Below are 22,534 nucleotides of genomic sequence, written 5' to 3'. Positions count from 1 at the left end.
ATTTGCAAGATATTGTCACTGGTATGGAAGGGAAATTTGTAGAGGCATCTCACAAAGGAATACTGTTAATACCTTGAATTTGAATAAATCATCTATAGCCTAGGAATTTTTAGGTTATTTTTGATATTCTTTTATATAGGAACCATTTTTAATTTATTTTATTTATATGTTAGTGTAAAAATATACATTATGCTACGTATATTTTATATTTCTCCCTCGCTCCCGAGCAAAACTCAGACTTGACGCATGGACCGTAAGACCTTCGATAGCTCAGTTGGTAGAGCGGTGGACTGTAGATAGGGAGTTAATAATAGAAATCCATAGGTCGCTGGTTCAAATCCGGCTCGAAGGATTTTTTTAGAAACTACATATATTTTTTTTTGTATATTTTGGTAAGGTTTAAATTCGAATTGTATTTTTATATATATATATATATATATATATATATATATATATATATATATATATATATTATATATTATATTATATTATATTTCCTGGAAAAAATTGTCTCTTCCTGCGATAATTCAAGTTTTAAAGTACGATTGCAGAAAAATACAACTACACTTTCTTGGCGCTTAATAATTTATTGTCCCTTAAATTTATGTATAAGAATGTTAATTTTCATTGAAAATACTGTAATATGGTCTTTATTTTCTAAAACGATCTGCTGATAAAGACCATATGACAGATCTCAGAAATTTTCTTTTGCAATAAACATTGAAATCCGTTGTACAAATATGACAATAAATTAAGAAATATATATTTGTTGCCTATTATTTAGAAATTTTAGGACAAAACAATTCGTCTATTATACATTGTAAAGATATATAACATTTGTGTAAGTTTTTATATTGTATTTTAGCCAAAATGATCTTTTAAACTTGAAAATAAATAATAATTATGTCTAAGAAAGCTGGCTATACAAATAAATTAACTTCAATTATCATTATCTTTATGTTTTTTTTTAAATATGTGGAATTAAAAAAATACCTACTTTTCTTGAAATCATGTTTAAAAACATTTGTGATTTTATCACTAATTTTTTTTTAAATATGAAATTACTATTATTTTTTCCACCACTGTAAGTAATCTATACGTAATGCCTCAAAAAACAAGAGCAGTCGACCTTGCCTTGATAAGATTGTTAAATTACCTATTTATTTGACCGATATTGTTCGTAAATAATATATGTGAAGAGGGAGCGTCTCAAGCAACAGCTAAAAATAGAGTACTACCGTACGCTGTCTTCCCTCTCTCTCTCTCTCTCTTTCTCTATCTCTCTTGGGAGCCAAGTGGACAATGGCAAGTTTTCCGTCAGACCTTCGATAGCTCAGTTGGTAGAGCGGTGGACTGTAGATGGCAAAGCAAGCATTAGAAATCCATAGGTCGCTGGTTCAAATCCGGCTCGAAGGATTTTTTGTTATATTTTTTCCTATATATAAAAATTTATTAGTTAAATTTTTTTTTTTTTATTTACATATAAATGTACATTTTAAATGTATGTTTTCTTATCTAAAGTCGGTCTTATGTTAAAATATACCTCAAATGGAATTTCAGTCCACATATAACAAAGTATACATTTTTCCCTATTTTAAATTAGTAATAATTAATTCTTTTTGATTCAGCTGTGAACGATGTGATGATGCCAAGTCAAATGTAAGTATAGACTGCTGGTCAACTGTATTTATGGTCGTATTAAATAACTTAATCATTGACTTGCTGCAAATACAATTTATCAACACTTTGCCAAGGTAATAATTCTATTTTGCACCCCACCTTCTCAGCCTTTGGTCCTTCCCTCAACTCTGGACGCCTGTCAAACGAATAGATTGCTGTCTGGGCGACCAGCCTCCAGCTACCATTTCACTTCAAGCTCCGCTGCCTGCAACGAAATATGCATAATTCAATAGCAGAAGCTGCGTCCTTGTCGACGTGAATCCTGCGGAATAAGGAGGGAAACTCTCGGGACGAAGCTGAAAAGTATGCAATAAGCGATTGCGACTCGTTAACTTTTCAAAGTACAGCAAGCCCAGGCGAGGGTGTTAGTTATACATAAGCACAGCTGAGGTCAGATTAATAGTAATCATCAAATTGATTAAAATGTATTATTATATTAAATTCAATTTCATATAGTTTGTCATGTCTTTATAAATGTATTTCAACTTAGATGCTTCTAAAGTTAATCAACTTTGAAATAATGCCTGTTTTAGTAATCAATACCCATAGGCCCTAAGATATATGAACTTAACTCAGGCACAATAATGTATGTACATATATATGTTATGTATATTTAATTATATATTTGAATTTGAATTTTTTTAACTTAATTTTTGAACTTATATTTTCCAAGTCGATCACAGTAATCTTTTTGAGAGTCTTTAGAAATATTGATCTTTGAGTGGGAGATTTTGAGTAAAATATCTCGTCGAACCAAATGGTACATAAGAGTGATAAATATTTCGAATGTTGAATTCTTTAAAAACTGTATGTTTAATTAATTGCAATATAATGTATCAAAACAAAGATATTTCACAAAATTTATAATTACTATTAACTTCAACTCAGCTGTGTAAATTTCATTTTCGGAAACACTCGCGATGTGGAGGGTTGTGTAATCACAACATTAATCTAATACGCGTGTTTAGTGCGGCCTGGCGGGCATCCTACTTAATAATAGCTTTCCCAGCGCCTTGCAGTAAGTAATTAAATCATTTACAACAAATCAAACTGACGTTGAACAGGAGGAGCACCGAGCACCGGGCACCGAGCAGCGAGCTTCTTAAGCAAATAGTCGCCAGGGTCCTTGGTCTGGCTTATTATTAATGAGAAAAACTTTTGCAAGTTTTCAATTAGTTATGCGTCCCCTCCGGCAAATGCCTCCCTCCTTTCATTCACCATCCTCCATTCGGCGTGGTCCTGGAGAATAATCAAGACAAACGCTGGCTCATAATAAAATATTTAGCTGGATTTCCTTGGCCAGTCGCCTTAATTGACTAGCCACCAGTTATTAGTATAACAAGCCAGGACGTTGCCTTTATTTAACTCGGATTCGGATATGGATTCGGTTGATTATAGTGCTGCTAGGGCAAGTCCCTTGGATGGAATTGGGCTTGGCCAAATCCGACCCGACAGCCTGCATAATGTGATTAATTGAATATAATGGGGAGCAGGTGGTCGGATGCCAAGACTGGCCACAGCTTGGATGTGCTTCCCACATAACCTGCTTACCTGTTCACCTGCTCACCTGTTGGGTGCTCGAGGTTGCAGTCAAGGTCTCCGCTTTCCGCGTCAACTGACTTCCTCAATCGCAGACCGATGGCTTTTGTTCACCTGCATACCAAATCCGATTTTAATGAGCGCACATTTCGAGCCCTAATTGGATGCGACCTCAACAAGGAATATAAATCGTGGTTCCACTTTAGTGGCATTAGCCATAATGCTGAATTAGAGGAATACATAGATTTAAGTGGAAAATATACGTCATGTCAAGATTGAATGTCACAAGCTAAACTGCCTTGAATAAAGGTTTCTTTTGTTTAATCTTTAGATACCAAAGGCAATCCATAGCCATTTATCAAAGCTTGCTCCTCGACACCTTTAACCCCTAACCGAAGTTCCTCGGATTCCAGCTGAACCACAAATCAGGTAAAACACTTGCTCGAGCCTTGACAATGCAGCGACTTGTGGTGTGTGTGTTTGGACGGGTTTTTGTTTGTCTTAATTACAGTATAGCATTTCTGAAGGCACCCGCAGGAGCATGGTGGCTGCTGGGCCAATAAACAAAACCCAACTCTAAGCCGGGACTGGGCGCCGGGGATTCCCACCCCGGAAAACCGCATTAACAAGCAGCTGCTGATGCCGCTGCAGATCCTAGCTGTAATTAAGTTTACTCCCGTTTTACGGGACACGCGCAAATCCCGGCCACATTTACTGGGACAACAAACCACAGAGGCAACTGCGATGGGGCCTCATCAATGTGTTAATACTAATTGTTATTGTAGTTCGGGAAAGGGGCGTGCGAAAGCTGAAAGTGCCCCCATCGCTTACCTCAAATTGAATTAGCCTCATATGTGGCCTGTCAGTTGAGACAGTTAGCAACTTCGCAACTCAATTTGGCAGGTCGGAAAGTTTAGTTTGCAGTTGCCCAAATGAAAAAGGAGCCGCATGCCGTCGGGCAGCTTACACTACTTGGGACACTTTGATCGGGCGGGAAGGCGGCCCAACTTCATACATATTTGTGGGGGGCCAAACGAACGACGCCAAACGAAATCACAGCCAAAAATATTTAACAAAATTGCATTAGAAACTTTTCTGCCAGGCAGCGCAAAATTGCCGAACAAAACGTCCCGACAAAGTGGAGCAAATTCTAGCCTTCGAGGGATGTCAGCCATTCGAGCTGGAGAGAAGTGGGCAGCACTTGTTCTACGGCACTTTGGGCACATCATATCAGTTCCAAACCTAACTTAAAGTTTAAAGAATCCGACATATTGTTGCTCTCCTCCGTACACAGAGTTAACCCCCTGACAACCAAGTAAGAGTAAATTTTACAATATAAATTTGGCACCTTAAACTGATTGAAGTTTAATTGGTAATGAATATCATATTTTATCTATAGAATTTTAAAGTAACTTTAAATATTTTTGACTAATAAATTTTGACATTTAAAAAAGTGACAAATCTTCAAAACGTGTTTAAAATTAACAAAATGCTTTTATTTCTTCCTTATAATTCTCGTTTAACTTAAAGTTTAAGTTAAAGGAAATCAGAAATCGATTACTGTGCTAGCTAAAAATTATTACAAATTTAAAAATGAAATATAATATTAAATCAGTTTTAAAATGTTACATTCAGGATATATTTCTTCAAGGGGTTAATTGGCCCGTCGACTAATAAGTTCCATCTGCCTCGTCCTGAAGAAAGTTTTTGCTTGTTGTTTGACAAATTGTTTTTTACAGAGACCGTAGGAAATAAAGGGAAACACTCGAATGGAGTAAAAGGATCGACGGGTGGGTGGAAGGATAACAGACACAGGACCTGGCCATCAATGTGTAATGAATTTGGGCGGGGGATACGAAGCGAGGGCAAAGTTTAAAGCGCGAACAAGAGGGGCAAAAACAATGACAAGCATTGCCAGGAGCCAGAGTTGTTCCGATCCTGTTCCTGTTTCCTTTTTCACCATTTCACATTTCCATTTCGTTGTTCAACACCCTTTCCATACCTCTTTCTGATGTAATATCTGGCCACCAAATTTTTGTTAAAACGATCAAAACATATTATTTAATATTGTACAAATAAATAGAAGAATAATAATTATCAATCAAGGGATAACAAGATAATAACTATATTATTGCAACAGAGTGTAAGTTATTCAATTGGAATATAAAGTGACCATTAAGTGTATATTCCATGCTTATTTCATTTTGATATATAAGAAATATCCCCTGACAGCGTATGCCAGTCGTCGGCTACCAAGCGAAACCTCTTTCTTCCTTCACTGTCAGTGGGGAAACTTTTTGCCGCTCACTGTTTACCGTCGTCCTGCGGCTGCAGCGGCGCATAAATTAGCAAACATGGGGCGTGCGAAGCGAGCGAATGCCCGGAACTTTGGCAGGGGTGGCTTGGTGCCGCCTCCCTGCTCCCTGCTTCCTGCTCCTGCTCACTTAACCCACCGAATGGCCAACTGATTGACTCGGCTCCTCCACTCCCGACCCCCGTTGGCCCACTGTTCCCGCTTTGATAGCCTGCTGCAAATTAGCGATGTTCATGTGGTCCACTCTGGGACTCCTGTCCCCGCCATCTCCCATTTGGAATTGAAGCTTTTGGCCAGTGCCGAAAAATTGGCCAGCGCAATTAATTAAAAACTTTTCTGCAAAATGCAATAGGACGGCGCTTGTGTGGCTTTAGGTTCGCTTGGATTCACTGCGATAGCCGGCAAAAGCTCTAAAAATATTATTCCAGGTGCCGGGAATTTATTTTATTTTGTTTTCACCTCTCACTGCGACGCTTAATTAAAAACTGTGCATTCGCCAGGTGCTGTCAAAGAAAAATTCATATGAGTTCTGCTTTTGTTATTTTTATTTTATCACCGGATTACGGGAATTCATACATATAAAATGACTGACTATTAAATTGCGTGAGTGGCAAAAAGTGGACAATAAATAGGGACGGGATCGGTTGGTTTGGTTGCACAACTATTGCAATCAATTTTTGACAAACATTCAATAAAAAAGCGTTTGAAAATGAATTCATAATTTTCCCAGGGCTTATTTTCACACGAGTTTTTTCTATAAAGATTAAAAAGGAAAGGTCATCAACATCCAGTCAGTATGAGTTCTTTGAAAGTTTTATGGTGCATACTTTTTCATAAAAAATAAAGTCGGTTCTTTGAAGGATTTGAGGAATTCCATTTTACATTAGGCATACGCCACGTGGGACAGCAATTAAAGCAGCAATATAGACCAACAAATGCTGTACATTTTAAATACATTTTTCTTTTTTTGTCTATGAGTGAAATTGTATCCTCTGCCTGCTCCGCTGCCTGCTTACCGATTTCTCCCTGCTCTGGGCTGTAATTTTCATAAAAATTATGCAGATTAAATGTGGCAGCCAAGTTTGTTTAGCCAGGCAAGTGACATTAAACTCGCATAAGGCGCATCAGCAGAGACAACAAAGATGTCTAAATAATAAAGGCAACCTGAGCTGTTTTGGGACGGCGCACAAGTTGATTGAGTAAATCACAGCAGGTAAATTTCTCTTGAAACAGCTCTCGACATGCGTGAGAACCGGCTGACAGACTGAAGAAGCGGTATCCTGAGCCGCAAAACTTTAACGAACAGTCGAAAAAATTACGACAAAGCTTTGATTTTATATTATATTTATATTGTTGATGAATTGAAGAAACTTCAGCTACCTCCATGGAATATAGTATAAATATTTAAAGGTGGCTTAACAACCAAAACAATAGCTCTGAACTGTTTTATAAGAAGTGTTGCAGTGTTGCAGGATATTGGAGATCATTTCAGGTCCCTTGGGACAAAACTTTCTTAGGTCAAAAAGTCCTTAGCTTAGGGTATTGCGGTTTTCTCAGTGCACGTACATAAGAAATGAAACCGACTGACACGAAAAATGTATTGCCCAGGAGCAGGCTCTCCTGCGGATGAGGAGGTTATGTACGTGGGTGGTGGTGGTGGACGAGTGCGCTGTAAAGTTTCGCCATTTACAGCCCGGCAACAATTTGGCCAAGTAGCTGCCAAGCACCAGAGATAACTCAGACATAAGGCCGCAGGAGCTGGGATCTGGGAGCTGGGCATTTGATGGCCCATTATGCCAACAGTGTGTAACAATTTTGTGAAATAAAAGGAAGCCCGCAGGGAATCGAATTAGTTTGCATTTATATTTGATGTTTGGCCGGGAGAAGCATACATTTTCGCGCTGACGACTCGCCTTCAACCTCGGCGGCTCTTTAAATATTTTCTACAATTAATTGCATGCCGCTGTGGGCTAATTAAACGGCTCCAGGCCAGAACTAATTTACATGATCTCGAGTCGCGACACGCAAACATATGGTCGGTGCCCGGTTATTCCGCATGGAGAATTTTCCCACCTGCAAGGTGTGCGAAGTTCACTCGGCAATTAGCATTTTCTATGACCAATTTCAACGGTGTCGACTGCCACGTCACTGGCAGGTCCTTGGGGGTACCCCCTTTGTGGATTCCACATTCAATAAATGCAAAATGCGAGGCAATTACCATTGAGGATATTTCTGTCTCTAATTGCTCATGTACGTCGGTCGAAGGTCAACGTTGACGTACAAGTCCTCCTCAATGAGAAATCGCACAATGACGGCCACCTGAAAACGTGCCAGGAAGTAACAATAGGTTTAATATGTGTGGTGGTGGTGGGTGCCAATTGTAATCCTTAAAGAACATTTTGAAAATTGTTTAATTAATTTAATTTACAGGAACAGGTTCTACGAATGTCATTTTTTAATTAAAGTCATCTGTTTAATGACTCTTGGTAATGCTCCAATGTAATCTATAAAAATCTATTTAATCTAGCATGGCGGAAGCCACAAGAAAATATTGAATTTGCTGAGCAACAATTATTGGTTCTGTCGAAAATCAATGTTGCACGCACAACAGTCTTAATGCTCACTAATGCTCATTGTTTATCGATATCGCCCTAAGATGATTTTGTACCGGGTATAAAAATAGTTTTTGTATATTATGAATACATCTGTCTTGCTCTTAGACATACATTCTTTAACATATACAAAGTTTTCATTTGGTTGGAATGAACTTTTATCTGTCGTGTTAACCTTTCCCCGACTCCTGCTACGGCCTTGAGCTAATTGCAAGTAAAAGTACGTTTCGTGTAAAACTTGACTTTTGTATTTCCAAATATTTGCCAACTTCGCCGAGCGTTGTTTCAGAGGCAATTTGGAAAGTCAATTAGGCATTTAGACAGTTAATTAGGAGACACGCCCAACCAGACACCTTAGTTGAAAAAGGGGAAGACTTTTAAAAACTCATTAATGCATAAATTTAGGGGCGCTTAAAAAGCAGTGCGCCAAGGCTGGAGCAGCTCATAAGCAGTTTGATTCCGGATTAGAATCCCGGAGCCCAGTCGATGGCCAGCCTTCAGTTCCACGGAAACGTCGATGCAGACATCAGATACGATGGGGCCTTGGATCCGGCTCGGGACTCCGACCTGTTCCGGCTGCTCACGAGCCTGCAGCTGGCCATGGGAATGGTGCCGTCGCCTAGGCTGCCCAAGTGGTGGCCACACTGGCTGAGATCCGGCGGGAGACTGTTGGCTAGGGCCTACTGCTCGATGGTAATATTCACATCGCTGCACCTGGGCGTGCTCTTCACCAAAACGACGCTGGACGTCCTTCCGACGGGGGAGCTGCAGGGCATAACCGACGCCTTGACCATGACAATCATTTATTTCTTCACCGGCTACGGCACCATCTACTGGTGCATTCGGTCGAAGCGTCTGCTGGCGTACATGGAGCACATCAATCGGGAGTACCGGCACCATTCCCTTGCCGGCGTTACCTTCGTAAGTAGCCATGCCGCCTTCCGGAAGTCCAGAACCTTCACAACCGTGTGGATTATGGCCTGCCTGCTGGGCGTCATCTCCTGGGGCGTCTCGCCCCTGATCCTGGGCATTCGGACGCTACCGCTGCTCTGCTGGTATCCCTTCGACGCCATGGCCCCCGTAACCTACACGGCGGTGTATGCCACCCAGCTCTTTGGCCAGATTCTGGTGGGCGTCACTTTCGGCTTCGGGGGATCGCTGTTCGTGACTCTAAGTCTGCTGCTCCTCGGCCAGTTCGATGTGCTCTACTGCAGCCTGAAGAACCTGGATGCCCATGCCAGGCTACTCTCCGGTGTCTCTGTGAAGGATCTAAGGTAAGAGGCTTACTGTGGGCTCAAGTAAGTTCTTCATCTTCTGCGATACTTTAGTTTGCTCCAAAGGGAGCTATTGCTGGAGGACTCTACCCGGGAGCTAAACCAATATGCCGTACTGACGGAGCACCCAACCGATTTGCCGAAACTTTGTGCGGGACGACTCAGTCCCAGTCAGGGTGATGCATTCCACGATGCCTTGGTGGAGTGCGTGCGCCTCCACCGCTTCATACTCCACTGCTCCATGGAGCTGGAGGACTTGTTCAGCCCGTACTGTCTGGTCAAGTCCCTGCAGATCACCTTCCAGCTGTGCCTGCTGGTCTTCGTAGGCGTGTCCGGGACGCGCGAGGTGCTGCGTATCGTAAACCAGTTGCAATATCTGGGACTGACCCTCTTCGAGCTCCTGATGTTCACCTACTGCGGTGAGCTACTGAGCCGGCACAGCGTCCGGTCCGGGGACGCCTTCTGGAGGGGCAGTTGGTGGAAGCACGCCCACCACATCCGCCAGGACATCCTCATCTTTCTCGTCAATAGTCGTCGCGCTGTTTATGTGACTGCGGGAAAGTTTTATGTGATGGACGTGAATCGTCTGAGATCGGTAGAAAGCTAGAACAACAATATACATAAGTGATATTTAAAAATGATTCTCCACAGGTGATTACACAGGCCTTCAGCTTCCTGACTTTGCTGCAAAAGCTGGCGGCCAAGAAGACCGACACGGATCTTTAAGCTGGAACCGCATTCGTTCACATTGTTTGTTCACGTTGGTATTTATTCTGCACATTAAAAACAAGTCGAGTAAAATGCAAATAATATTTGCGTTTCCGCGTCTTATTGTTTGCTTAACATTTAACAATTTGCAGCACCGGGGGAGATGACGTGGAACCTGTCTCCAGCTCGCCCGCGAGCCGAAAAGACGGCTCTAAGTCCCATGTCTCTTTTGCCTTTGGCGTGTCACTGATAAAAAGACCTTTTTCCAAGAATGTGGGGGGGAGTTTCCGTCTCGAATATTTTGGTAGTTATTCAACAAGGCACGAGTTGGATGCCCTACCCTGGGTACTTTGTGTACTATTTAATAATGAACTACAAGCCTGTAAAGTCAATAGTAAACCTATGGGAATCCTCTTGCTTATATTTCATGCTTTTAAAAGGGCATTAAATTGTGAATGACAATCTTCGCATCTTACTGGAAATATCAAATTAAATTCGTTACTTGAATTACTCATTTTGTTTAATCAAATATTCAAAATGTCCAGCTATAATGACAGCAACAAATCTGCATAAGAAGAGCTACAAAGATATTTCCCATGGCGGAATCGTGGATTAAGCTAATGTACCCACTCAAAAATGGAAGCACTGCCATGTCTGCGCGTATCTGTTGGGCAAAGTTCTCAGATTGTGGAAGAGCCTAAAAGTCGGCTTTAATTTTGCGATTGCACGTTGTACACACGAACTTATGGCAAAGTTTTCAACTCATTTGCGCTTTGCATTTCTCATTGTGTCACAGACACAAATACATACCTACACATGAGGGGAAAAGTTTTCCTTCTTGCCTGGGTGACTTGCCCAACTTTGGATCTGGGACTTGGAATGGGAAGTGCCTTGGAATAGGTCTACCCATTTCCCCATTGCAACGTGAGTATTTATAGAGACTCATTTGTTTCATTTTTTGCCGCCTACATTGGGCGCTGCGCTGGGTGATTACCTTTTTGTTCCCTCGTATTGTTGTGCTTTTTGTGCTTTCGCTTGGCTCGGTTTCGTTGCGGAAATGCCTTTCACTTTTTCCACTTCCGCTTCCACGTCCCTTTCATGCTAACTACCTTTATGCGTGTCTGCCGGAGCCAGCAGGATATTTATATTACATCATATTTGATAAGCGCAGTGCTCAGTTGAGCTTTGCTCCTGTCGACAAATGTCCTGGCCATATTTCTCCACCAGATTCCAGTTGCTGGCATGGCAACCGTACTACAGCTCTGCAGAACCTTGCCAGCCAAGGGCTTTGGGGCACATCGCCGCCAAAGTGGACAGCTATCATGGGATTAGCATTTGAATTGCGAAAATAATGCATTTAATGGCCACTGCATTTGCAAAGAACCACCAACGGAGACTTAAGCTAGGACAATGATCAGATTAATCAAACCATCCAGAACTATTGCAAATATATGTTCCCAAGCCCTAACAGTGAGCTTACACAAGAAAAAATTGAATGTTTAATTAATTAGGTGCGTATAGTTGTAATTACAAAACTTATTATGATCGATTTTGTATACGGACTTTCCGGAGAGTACAAGGGTATTAAGGAGAATGTATGTAAAAGGTAGAAGAGAACAAATCCAATCATATAGTGACATATACTCCCGATCAGCATCACTATCCGAGTCGATTTAGCAACAAACAACAGAAATCAGAGACTATAAGAGCTAGTGGTACAAAATTTGGTGACCACATTCAAATCTTTTGCACACATATGATTAACTTTAAATTCCAGCATGCTATTCCGCTTCCAAAAATCATACACAACCGGATTTAAAAAATATATTTAAATAATATTCTGTGAAAAGTAAACTGAAGTCGAATAATAAATTTTATTTTTCTTTCGTTTTAGTCTCTTAGTCGTTTTTTTACACAGGAATGTAGTATTAAAGTTGGAGAGAATTATACGACTCTATCACAGAACGAGCAGAAAAGAATAAGGAAACAATTATTGGCCAGATTTTTCAACAACTTAAACAGTATACTTTGAGTTATAGCCATTTTCCATGATTTGAAAATGTTGGTTATACTTATACTATATTATATATAAATCGGGTACCTATAGCTACTTTAGGATCGATTAATACATTTTAAACCTATCTTTCTCGTCGGTGAAACTAAAATTGTAAAAAGTGAAAACAAAACAAAACAAAATATTTAAATACATATTTTTTTAATGTTTAATTGAGTGGTAACATGCAATGGACTTTGGATTTCAGCGAAAGTAAACCCAAATATCTTTCAAAATATAATATATAAATATATTAACCATTTATATATATATAACGGTCAAGGATCAGCGGATATTTCATAGTAGAGCACACTCAAGAGTATCTTTCCTACTTGATCAAAGAATACTTGGTTTAGATAAAAAAGAGATGGATCAATATGGACGACTACTTGCAAGCATTTTTACACGGTTATTTCAGATTCTTTAATCTTCAGCTTGATTGATTTTAGTAGTTCTTAAGTCCTGAGAGCCAATGAAAATATATTTTTATTATAAAACTAATTCAATTTCCAACACAACCTTTAACTGAGTGTATTAAAGTTGAGCGGATGAATGAAAACAAAATTTCCTCCCAGTTCCATCGAGCGTGTCCAGTTGATGTTGCCGTTCTCGTTCGTTTTCCCGTTCCCATTCCCTTAGTGTCCTGTCAGAGTCCTGGCAGTGGGCCAATGAAAACTGTGTAGAGGGCCCGCATAGCATTGACAGGATCTAGCCGCAGGCATTGCTGTCAATATCCCTCCAAATTCTCCCACCGCCCAGTGGCTGCCAACTTTGAAGTAGTCTTCTAAAATTAAATTAACACAAAGGCATGCCGTGTCAACTTTTTCAGCAGTCAGCTGGCGGTATTTTAATTGAAAGCAATCAATATGAGGCCCCGGCAGCGGCATGTCACCGCGCATTGCTGAAAAGCCCAAGGAAAATAAGAGGAGCTGTCGGGGTTCAAAAGAATTTATGATTATTGAATAGCATAACAGTGATTTGGAATTTGGTTTTTCCTACAATTAAATCAATTGAAACAAAATGTATATATACATATGTATTTATTATATTAGGTATGTATTGAATATTAAATTAAATATTCTTACACCAGCCCAAAAATGGCTGCGAGTTTAGTAGAATTTAGAGAATAGAAAACTGACAAGCTAGTTTTTGTCATCCGAGGCATTATAAATTCCTTTTTGCTATCCGACCTGAGCTGAGATCAAATGAACCCAGATTCAATTCACACCTCTGAAAGGGCCAGACAGGCACCTGTCGAAATGATGTTTCGTCATCCACTCGGTGGGCGGTAATCTAATCAGGACACCCCGCCCCCAGCTGGTCTGGTGTCAAAGAGCCCGGCTATTGTTGGGTAATTTCATTATTACTCCATATTACATTTGCATGCTGTTCCCTTCATCTAGGCGGGTAATGGAATGTGCTTCTGAATTTCAAACATAATTGCCTTTGGATTGTGCAACATGTCGCATTCGCAGTGTCGGTCCCCAAACAAAAAGGTAAATATGGTTTCGTCCTTGTTCGTACATGTGTACGTACGTGTACGTACGTGTGCGTGTATGTGAATTTGGGCTTTGTCGAGATGTCACATAAATTGCATGCGATTCAGTCAGTGGGCTTCGGCCTGCGGTCTGGACAAAGGAACGCCCCGACGATATGTTCACACAGGGAAAGCAAAGCAAAGCCGCATATAATTTGCCATTAGCAAAGCCACCTGGGTGGTGAGTGGAAATCCTTGTTAATGGCTTCTTCGTTACCTGTTCACCTAGGCTTGTCAGAGACGCATTCAAATGCAAGCATTCAATTAGACGCCGGCAGCGTTTCTCCTTTCGATCGAATAACCATCTCTTTCAATATTTATAATGGGGACGTAAAATGGTATAAAACGGCTACCTTTAAAGTGGTCTAAAATTGGGGATACTTTTTCATTGAATGATTTTATTTGGAATACCCTAATGGGAACTCATTTTGCAATGGAGTAAAATTGCCAAAAGGACATTAAATATAGAAATACCTTGAAGAGGTTACATATAATACGAAAGTTGTTGTGATTTCGAATGAAACAAATTAAAAACTGCTTCAAATGAAAAAAATTAGGCAGTTAAGTAAATATTGATGTACAATTATTATCTTCCCAAATAATGAAAGAAGAGATCCCTCCAGAGGAAGGGAAGATTCTCGATTGAAGACTGTCGTTACAACTAAAATATATATATTTTGTATCATTGATTATTTCGCGTAATTGAATAGAAATTGGCAACGGAAAGGACGCTGAAGGCCTTTCAACCTGCTCATATTGCATTATGCTCTGGCAACGACTTGGTACTCGATCCTGGTGAGGCCATCAAGCAACTATCGTCTGTGGACAAGCGCGTGGTGAGTGGTTGGGCGGGATTTGTGGCGCAAAGCGGCTTTAAAATGTTGCAAAATTGCATGGCACTTTGAGAAACGGCAGGGCATTGCGATTCAGCCTTTTGTGCTGATGCAAAGAGCCAATCGAAATGGCCATGAAGAGCGCAACAAGCGCCAGGGAACAGCATCTGGGCCATAAATCAATGCAATCAATGCCCACAGTTTCATGGCAGGTGGCTCGGTTTGCCGTTTCCCAGAGACACGAATACATGCATACAGACACTCGATTGTGTGTCCATTTGGTAAAAAGCCAAGGACAAATGGGAATCTGCAGCCGAACATAAAGACGGCGAAATCCTATTACGCAATCAGCCCTCGCATTCAGAATAAGTGGTCTGCACGCTGAACTCTAGCTGCAACAAGGAATTGGATCTAGTTTATGGAAAATAGTCTTGGCATTTCCTATTATCCTTAAAGGAAGTAAAAGGGGACATTTGCAAAAGTATGTCAGTGGCTTTTCTGGATTTTAGTAAAATTTAAAATAAGATATTCGTATCTGTATCTTTTGGTGTTGCATTTCAGGTCGGGGTGACCTTAACAGTACACTTTATTCGCGAACGAAAATATTTTAACGATTACTGCGGCTTCTCTTCCTTCCCTTTGTCGGGCCGCTGATATGCAGGGCCAATAAACAAAGAATTGTGAATGGTTTTTGCGCGAACATTTAAGAGCCTCTGCCTCACGTCGATTTTTTCCGTTTACACCACAAACCGCTGGTGCATTCGACGAAAACCGGAAATATTTACAAACAAAAAATAAGGACCTCTATCATGCACACACACACATGCGCAGATTAAAAGCGCCCGAAAGTGCACTACAGTTGCTGGAATACTTGCCCCTTTTTTTCGAGTTCTCGCAGCCAGAAATTTCAAGTTGGCGTGGTTGTCGCTTCGCACAAAAACCGTTTATTACAGTAACTTTTTCCTCAAGTGGGCCGGGTCTTTTTCCCCCGAGGAATAAGCGGCAGAGTGGCTCGGCCGAGGGCCTAGGGCTGAGAGGCAAGGGCAAGGGGAATCCATTAAACGGCCTCCACGCTGGCTCCGCGCTACTTTACGAGCCCTTAAAGCTGCAAATAAAATTAAGAGGCGCTGAGTAGTCTCAATTTTGACTTTGCTCATTTTTTACGGGTTTTTGTTTCTTTCCCCCCTTTTTGGTTGATTTTCTTTTCTGGCAACTTTGTCGGGGATTTGCTAAGCGCATTCCCAGAGATTTTTGCGGCCTCTTGAAGCAAGCATCAAATTTGTGCGGCATTAGTGTGCATTAATTTGTCAAGTGCCCGGGAATAATTATCATTTAACTTGTGACGCTAATGCAGCATCTCAGTACTTCAACTCCGAGGGTCGCCCACACTGCAATGGAGTGCCGTTTCCGCTGGCCGTCGTTGCGTATACGTAATATCATCGCCCACTTGTGGCGCTTGGGCACTTTCATAACTACTCCTGCTATTTACAAAAGGAAATTCTATTTTTGCCTCGCAGATTGTGGTTTATAACACCCACAATTTGAATGGAATTATTGTCAGTTAGGGGACTTTATTTTTAGTCCCAGAAAAAAAATCGATAAAATCGAAATAATAGTAGTTTGTAATAAAAGCATTGCATTGCCCTTCATGGTCACAGTTCATAGTTTGGTTCAATGTGTTTCTTTACCTTTTTTTTGTTGCAGAATGTAGTCGTGGGTATTTTGGGATCTATACATCTCTTCGTTTCTGCGAAAACAAAGTGCTTTCAGCGATGTTTAATTGAGTGTAATTCCCATGAATATCGATGCGTGGCTTTCATATGAACTGACTGCCGTCGTAATTTCTCATTTTTCCATCGGAGCGGGAATTTCCTTTGTGGTGCTTTTCACGCCTTCATCGACTGAGTGTAATTTCTGCGATTGCAATCAGCGAAGGCTGAGTCATAAACCCCAATAAAACTCATCGTGGAAATGATGTAATGCACATTTAATACAAATCAAATATAATCAGAAAACACTTGTACAAATCAAAATACATTATAGCTAATATGTTTCACATATCTCATTATCTACGGTTCAGTGTCTTTGACTTAGGTTAGGAAGGACTCGCTACGGCTACCATAAAATACATACATATACATTTACTTATATGGGGATATGTCCTTGCGGGCTATTTGCTCTGTGTGTCCTTATTTGTGTCTAACTGTCACGACGAAAGCGATTTTGATTAGTTCGGCTTCTTAGGGCTAAGACATCTACATGTGTATGTAAAACACACAAGCAACTCGGTTTCGGGTGGATTCTAAATTCTTTCACAAATTCGAAAGTTTCGCAGCAGATGAAAACCTCAAGCTTGGCCCAGTATAAATGATCCCTGCTGTCCTCTGGGTGTATTTTATTTGATGTGTGTTTATACTGGTTATAACACTGATAAATATGTTCCATCTGTCGCCAAATCACAAAAACACATCCCGACCATGCCCCATTCGAAACAATCTAATCTAATCTAATCAGGGCTCGGCATGATGAGGCACCTCCTCGACTTTAATCGTAACCTTTATGCAGACACAAGTAGTTTTAATAGTACACGAAGTGATTGCCCCAGGGGTGTTATTTTTGCGGGTTAAAGTATTTACAAGGGTTATCTTATTGCATAGATCAGTTTTCGGCTGGCGATTGCATCTGCGAAATGCCACTCGTTACAACTAGGTCTACTGGTAAAAGCGTTTTGTCACAATGCTCCCCTTCTTGGTTTATTTACTACTTCATAAACCAATGATGAATCTACAATTTACAGAGTCTTAATAGGTAGCACTCAGGACATTTCGTTTTTAATTCCAGTGAGTTTGTTATAAATTCGTTTTCGACGTGTAGTATGTCACTGTGAAGTTGATTTCGGATTCGTACAATTTCATGCAATGTCTTAGGCCTTGAGTATTTTTATGCCTTATCTTTGGTTACGTTTCTGTTAGATTTTTTTGATACCCTCTCCGAAGGGAAATGTGAAATATTTGGATGGAAAGTGGGAAGTACGCAAGAACACAAATTACAAGACTGAATAATAATCTTTCCTTAATAATCTTTCCTTCCTTGCATTTATTTGTTTGAAAACAAAGCGAAAAATTTGTATAAAATGTTGAGCACAACTAAGTATTGCTGGCAATATTACTACAAATTATTATACAAAGTATACAAGATTTATAGTATTTTTAATAAAATGGGTTTTAAAGCTGGTTCGGTGCTACATAGAAACCATGTTGTATTCAAATTACTCTGAACGAATACTTTTCCCAGGGTATTCGACCTGCTGTAGTGGATTTTCCCCTACTCCTTTCACACCCTTCTTCCCCCGAATGGACCATATGTTGCCGAGTCAGCAGAAGGAGCGGCGATAGAGGAACCGGATGTGGGGCTCAGGACTCGGGTGTCTTTGACGGCCTTTGTTGTTTGCCCGGCGGCCTGCCATTAAAGTTCAATGAAGTTCCCCGAGTGCGACACTTTGTGACCTAGCCGCGACCTGCCTCTGCCAGGGATTCAATGAAGTGGAAAAAATATTTCCGCCGGCGATAAAATTGCTATAAATTTTCAAGTGCCACGGGGGCTATGGCTTCGGCCTCGCTTTCCTTGTGTCTGTTTTTCAGCATTTTCCAGCCGCCGCCGCCTGCTGAGGCAAAGCTTGCAGGCGCTAAAAATTTGTCAGCAAAAATGGTACGAGTTTTGTCGGCTGTTTGTGAGGTGTCATCGAGACAGGCTTTTTGAGTGGCTGCCACTAATGGCGTCATTACCTATCATTTGGGCTCCGCCCGCCTTCAGGCCCGTTCACAGCCCAGAAGCTCTAAACTTGGCAGCGCACATTGAAAACTTTCATCCGGCTTTCGTTATTGCAGTTGTTGTAATGGCTCTTGGTTGTTGTTTGATGTCTTTTAAGCAGCTGGGCCGACTTCTTCACTTGCTCCTCGCTACTGGCTCCTGGCTACTGGCTACTGGCTACTGGCTACTGACTACTGACTACCGACTACTGGATGCTGAATCCACAGCCTCGAGGGGCCGTCAAATTCTTACGTGACCAGCTGAAATTTTTCATTTTCCCACAGAAATAAAACAAAATGAATGAACTTTTCAAATAAAAATAGCAATCTGCGGGGCCGAGGGCAGCGGCAACCACACGAACAAACAACAAAAGTCACAAATTGCCGTGGATTTGTGTACGTGTCCGTTACTTTAATGGGACCCAGTCCCAATGAATTTCTTTGTGCATTTGCGGCTAGAGAGAGAGAGAGAGTTTCCCCATAAATTTAATGCATAATTGCCAAATTCCAAACCAAATAGACTTTATCGATTGAAATTTTCAATGAGACATATCGAAGCATTGAAGAAACACACAAAATTGTTGTTAAAATGGACTGACGGACTCACAGATTCTAAAAGAAACTAATATAACACGAATAGGAACAGCAATATTTAGGTAATTTTTAGAAAATGAATAAAAATTTTAAGTACTGTTAGTAATCGAATATTTAAACCATATTTCCGGTAAGTTTAAACTGACCTTCGATGACAAAGCCGTGTTGTATTTGAGTTTTCCCTGTACATTCCTCAGTGAGTAAATGATCTATTACTTAGAATTTGTGTTATTGTGTTATATCTGTTGAGAAAGAACAATCGAAATTCTCAGGGAATCCTATACTCAATCCGAGAGCTTTGAAAATCCAGTGGGTTTCACTCCTGGGCAATGTCCTTTCAATGGAATGCAAATTGAATTTGAAATTAATTAGAGGCACATAAGCGCATAAGCCCCAAGGGCTTTCGACCACCCTTGCTCCGGGGGAGTGAGTGCGTAGTGGTGTTCCATCCCCAAAGATTCCGTATACGTCGGTCGGTGCATTTATCTGTCGCTCGTCACTGCCACGCTTCTCTTGAGGACCCCTCTGCCTGCCGCGGGGGATGTCCTTGGGCGAGGCTGGACCGGGACGGTGGATTCCTGGAAGTCCACACTGGAACACTTGTGCGGATTGGCCTTGAGCTTGCCGGGCTTCACGGGCGTCTGCTATCTGCTGGGGCGCCAGGCACTCGTGCTGGAATAGCGGCACAGCAGGACCTTCTTGAAGGCCTGCCGGAACACCTTGTTGAATATGGTGTAGAAGATGGGGTTGACCATGGAGCTGGCGTAGCCCAGCCAGGTGACCACGTCGAAGACCCAGTGGCTGATCCGCTCCTCGCACTCCGCACACACCGTGGGCAGGAGGTTCAGGACGAAGAAAGGCGACCACAGGATCACAAAGGTAAAGAAAACTACGCCCAGGACCTTGGTGGCCTTTTGCTCCAGCCGTATGATTCTGCCGTGACGCGACGAGTTTCTCGAGATCACGCTGGAGTTCCTCGAGTGATGAGATCGCACTGTTTGTTGTCTCTGCAGCATGCACGGTGATGAGGTGGTGGTCCTGGTCTTGGCGCCTCCGCCACACTCCCCGCCACCCTGGTAGTTCATGTTCTGGTGGCTCCTCAGCGTGGCCGATCTCCGCAGTGGCGTTGATGAAGTGGAGGCGGTGGCCGTCTTGGTGGGAGTCAAGAGCAAGGAGGTGCGCACTCCACCGAAGCTACTGCCACGCCTTCGATGGCGGCTGGCATCCCAGGTGACCACCGAGGCGGTCTTCGAGATACTCAGCTTTCTCCGCCCGGGACATGGAGTTCCGGGCGCGGCTAGGTAACCACTGCTATCGCTCTGAACTGTCAGGGAGCTGCCCTGTTGGTGGGCTGAGTGAGGACTAAGGGTGGAGCCACCGGTGGATGGAGGTGCTCCGCCTGCGGAGCCACCCGCACCACCGCCCGCTATTCCTGCACTTACACTAGAGGTTAGAGCCTTTTTGCTGCCACCACCGCTGCGCAGGAGAAGCTCCATTTCGCTGGGCGAACTACTTACAGCTGTGGTCGCTGTGGTGGTCGTGGTCACCCGGAAAGCGGACGAAATTATCTTTACCTCGGCGGTCTTTACGCAATTTTGGAGGGGCCTGTCCCCGAAATAGGGACATGTGCACACGGATGGCAGTTGCAAGTAGTCCGAAGGGTGATCCTGACCATTTACGTGGCACTTTTTGGGGTTCTGAGGTGGATCCAACTCGGTGTCCGAGTGACAGCCCTTGGCTATTGCCGTGGCCTTTAGACCGCTTCGATCCTCCTCCTCCTCCTCGTCTTCATGGTCGTTGTTGTCATCGTCGTCGAGGCTCTCCTGTACTGTGGTGTGTCGCGGGTAGAGCGCATTCTTGGGCAGACTGTTGTGGCGCTTGTGGCGGCGCAGAGTCGACGATGGCGTGTCCAGATCCTCGTCAGCGTCCTCGTGTCCGGAGCGTCGATCGCGTCCAGAAACCGCCGACGAAGCTCTCCGGCGCATTTTGTAGGCTTTGAGTCGCTGGGAGAGCTGCGAGAGAGTGCTAGAAATGAAGGAGATAATATAATAATTAAAAAGCCATCATACTACATATTTTAGAATTTAAAGATATGCTTATTAAATAATGATTTCTGAATGATTATAAATTGCCATACAAATATGAAAGTTTTAGCTTTTGAAATTGTAAAAAGAATTAATATTTTGCACCTTACTGGATTGTTATTTGTTATACATTCCCGTTTTTTTTTTTTTTTTAGAAATAGAAACAAAGTCAAATTGACATACACAGTTGAATAAGTCTTGACTGCCTTTAGCCTACGCGATGGCGTTACAATTAGGCCAATTACAAGCTTAGCAGATTTTGTAAGCTAAACTATATCCCGAAGAAGCCACAGTTTTTCTTTAAAAGCTTTTCCGAGTCGAAACAATATATGCCCCAAGGAAACCGTGTGGTTTTATTAATAAAAGTATATTAAATATAACTACGTTACACCCCGCTGCCTTATTGATTTAGTGCCCATAGCTGCGCCGATTTCTTTCTTCTGGTGGTGTACATTTTTAATTAAAATTGCGCAGCCGATTGGCAAACTCTATTCCGAAGCGGGGAAGCACCTACACAATGCAGTGAACACCCGGTAGCAGTGAACAATTCAGCTGGCACGCCCTGTGGTCAGCTCGTTTCACTCATTCGCCCGCCCTGAAAAGTAGGCAGCACTTTTGTGTTTGCTCTTTGCGGCTTACCGCCGTGTAACATGTTTCATTATACTTTTTTCCCCTTATTTTTTTCCGTTATCCCTGGTGCACTGTGAAAAATTTGTGTTTAACGTGCGAAGTACACATCGATAAAATAGTTCATATCAAGGATGTCAAAACATTTTTACCCAAGCACTTTAATAAGTTATACCCTTGCAGGGTATTATAATTTTAGTCAAAAGTTTGCAACGCTGTGAAGGAATTATTTCCGACCCTATAAATCATATAAATTCTTGATCAGGATCAAAAGCCAAATCGATCTAGCCATGTCCGTCTGTCCGTCCGCTTGTCCGTTTCTACGAAAACTAGTTTTTGAGTTATCAGAATGAAACTTGGCAGTTAAGCTTCTACATATATACTCTCATTCGATTATATGTCGGAACGGGCCGGATCGGACTATATCATATGGCCGAAATAAGAACATTCGGAAAATTTTAAAAAACAAATTCTAACTTTTCTAATTTTCAACAGATTTGCATATAATTTGGGATTTGTCTATTTGTATTACTACAGAAGTTCGGTTTTAATATTACAAAAACCGGATGACTATATCTTATAGCTGTAATACAAACGATCCTTAGATATATAATATGTTTAGAGAAATGTAATAAGAGAAGGCATTACTTCATTGTTTTTGCCAAAAATTCATATAATTCCAAGGAAATTAATTGCAATCTGCAAGGGTATATATAAAAACTTCGGCGTGCCGTAGTTAGCTTATTTTCTTGTTTTTAAATAAATTAATATCTCTTTCAGTTTAAAGATAAAAAAAAGAAACTTTACCCAGCTTAAATGTAAGTCCCTAAGTAGATGCTGAATGATCAGACTACATATATCATATGTATA

At 41.5% G+C, this 22,534-nt stretch overlaps 2 protein-coding genes, 2 long non-coding RNA genes and 2 other non-coding genes across 6 annotated transcripts in view; 4 read left to right on the top strand and 2 right to left on the bottom strand.

Annotated features, from left to right (window-relative positions):
* The first annotated feature begins 259 nt into the window (after positions 1 to 259).
* TRNAY-GUA (transfer RNA tyrosine (anticodon GUA)) lies at positions 260 to 352 on the top strand. The gene is made up of 2 exons: positions 260 to 296; positions 317 to 352. It is a non-coding gene; the product is annotated as a tRNA-Tyr (tRNA).
* An 813-nt stretch (positions 353 to 1,165) lies between these two features.
* LOC147644157 (uncharacterized) lies at positions 1,166 to 2,064 on the top strand. Its single transcript, XR_015271030.1, has 3 exons — positions 1,166 to 1,575; positions 1,629 to 1,659; positions 1,788 to 2,064. It is a non-coding gene; the product is annotated as an uncharacterized LOC147644157 (long non-coding RNA).
* Positions 1,323 to 1,416, top strand: TRNAY-GUA (transfer RNA tyrosine (anticodon GUA)). The gene is made up of 2 exons: positions 1,323 to 1,359; positions 1,381 to 1,416. It is a non-coding gene; the product is annotated as a tRNA-Tyr (tRNA).
* A 3,999-nt stretch (positions 2,065 to 6,063) lies between the features above and the next one.
* LOC147644156 (uncharacterized) lies at positions 6,064 to 6,521 on the bottom strand. Its single transcript, XR_015271029.1, has 2 exons — positions 6,361 to 6,521; positions 6,064 to 6,287 (listed from the first exon to the last, which is right to left on the bottom strand). It is a non-coding gene; the product is annotated as an uncharacterized LOC147644156 (long non-coding RNA).
* Positions 6,522 to 8,622: 2,101 nt separating this feature from the next.
* On the top strand, positions 8,623 to 10,145 carry Or85e (Odorant receptor 85e). The gene is made up of 3 exons (XM_020957535.2): positions 8,623 to 9,419; positions 9,474 to 10,014; positions 10,071 to 10,145. The coding sequence occupies exons 1-3, from the start codon at positions 8,632 to 8,634 to the stop codon at positions 10,143 to 10,145; spliced, it is 1,404 nt and encodes a 467-aa protein (XP_020813194.2). The 5' UTR covers positions 8,623 to 8,631.
* A 6,373-nt stretch (positions 10,146 to 16,518) lies between these two features.
* 5-HT2B (5-hydroxytryptamine receptor 2B) overlaps positions 16,519 to 22,534 on the bottom strand; it is a 58,539-nt gene continuing 52,523 nt past the window's right edge. Inside the window, exon 7 of the mRNA XM_020957297.2 lies at positions 16,519 to 20,978. Coding sequence (XP_020812956.2) covers positions 19,598 to 20,978 — 1,381 coding nt within the window. The 3' untranslated portion in view covers positions 16,519 to 19,597. The remainder of the gene's footprint in view (positions 20,979 to 22,534) is intronic.

The sequence above is a fragment of the Drosophila serrata genome, unplaced genomic scaffold (assembly GCF_035046125.1).
Source record: "Drosophila serrata isolate PLE 108 unplaced genomic scaffold, ASM3504612v1 contig_228, whole genome shotgun sequence".
Taxonomy (NCBI): Eukaryota; Metazoa; Arthropoda; class Insecta; order Diptera; family Drosophilidae; genus Drosophila; species Drosophila serrata.
The sequence above is the reverse complement of the archived record's forward strand: the minus strand, read 5'-3'. Positions and strand labels throughout refer to the sequence as shown.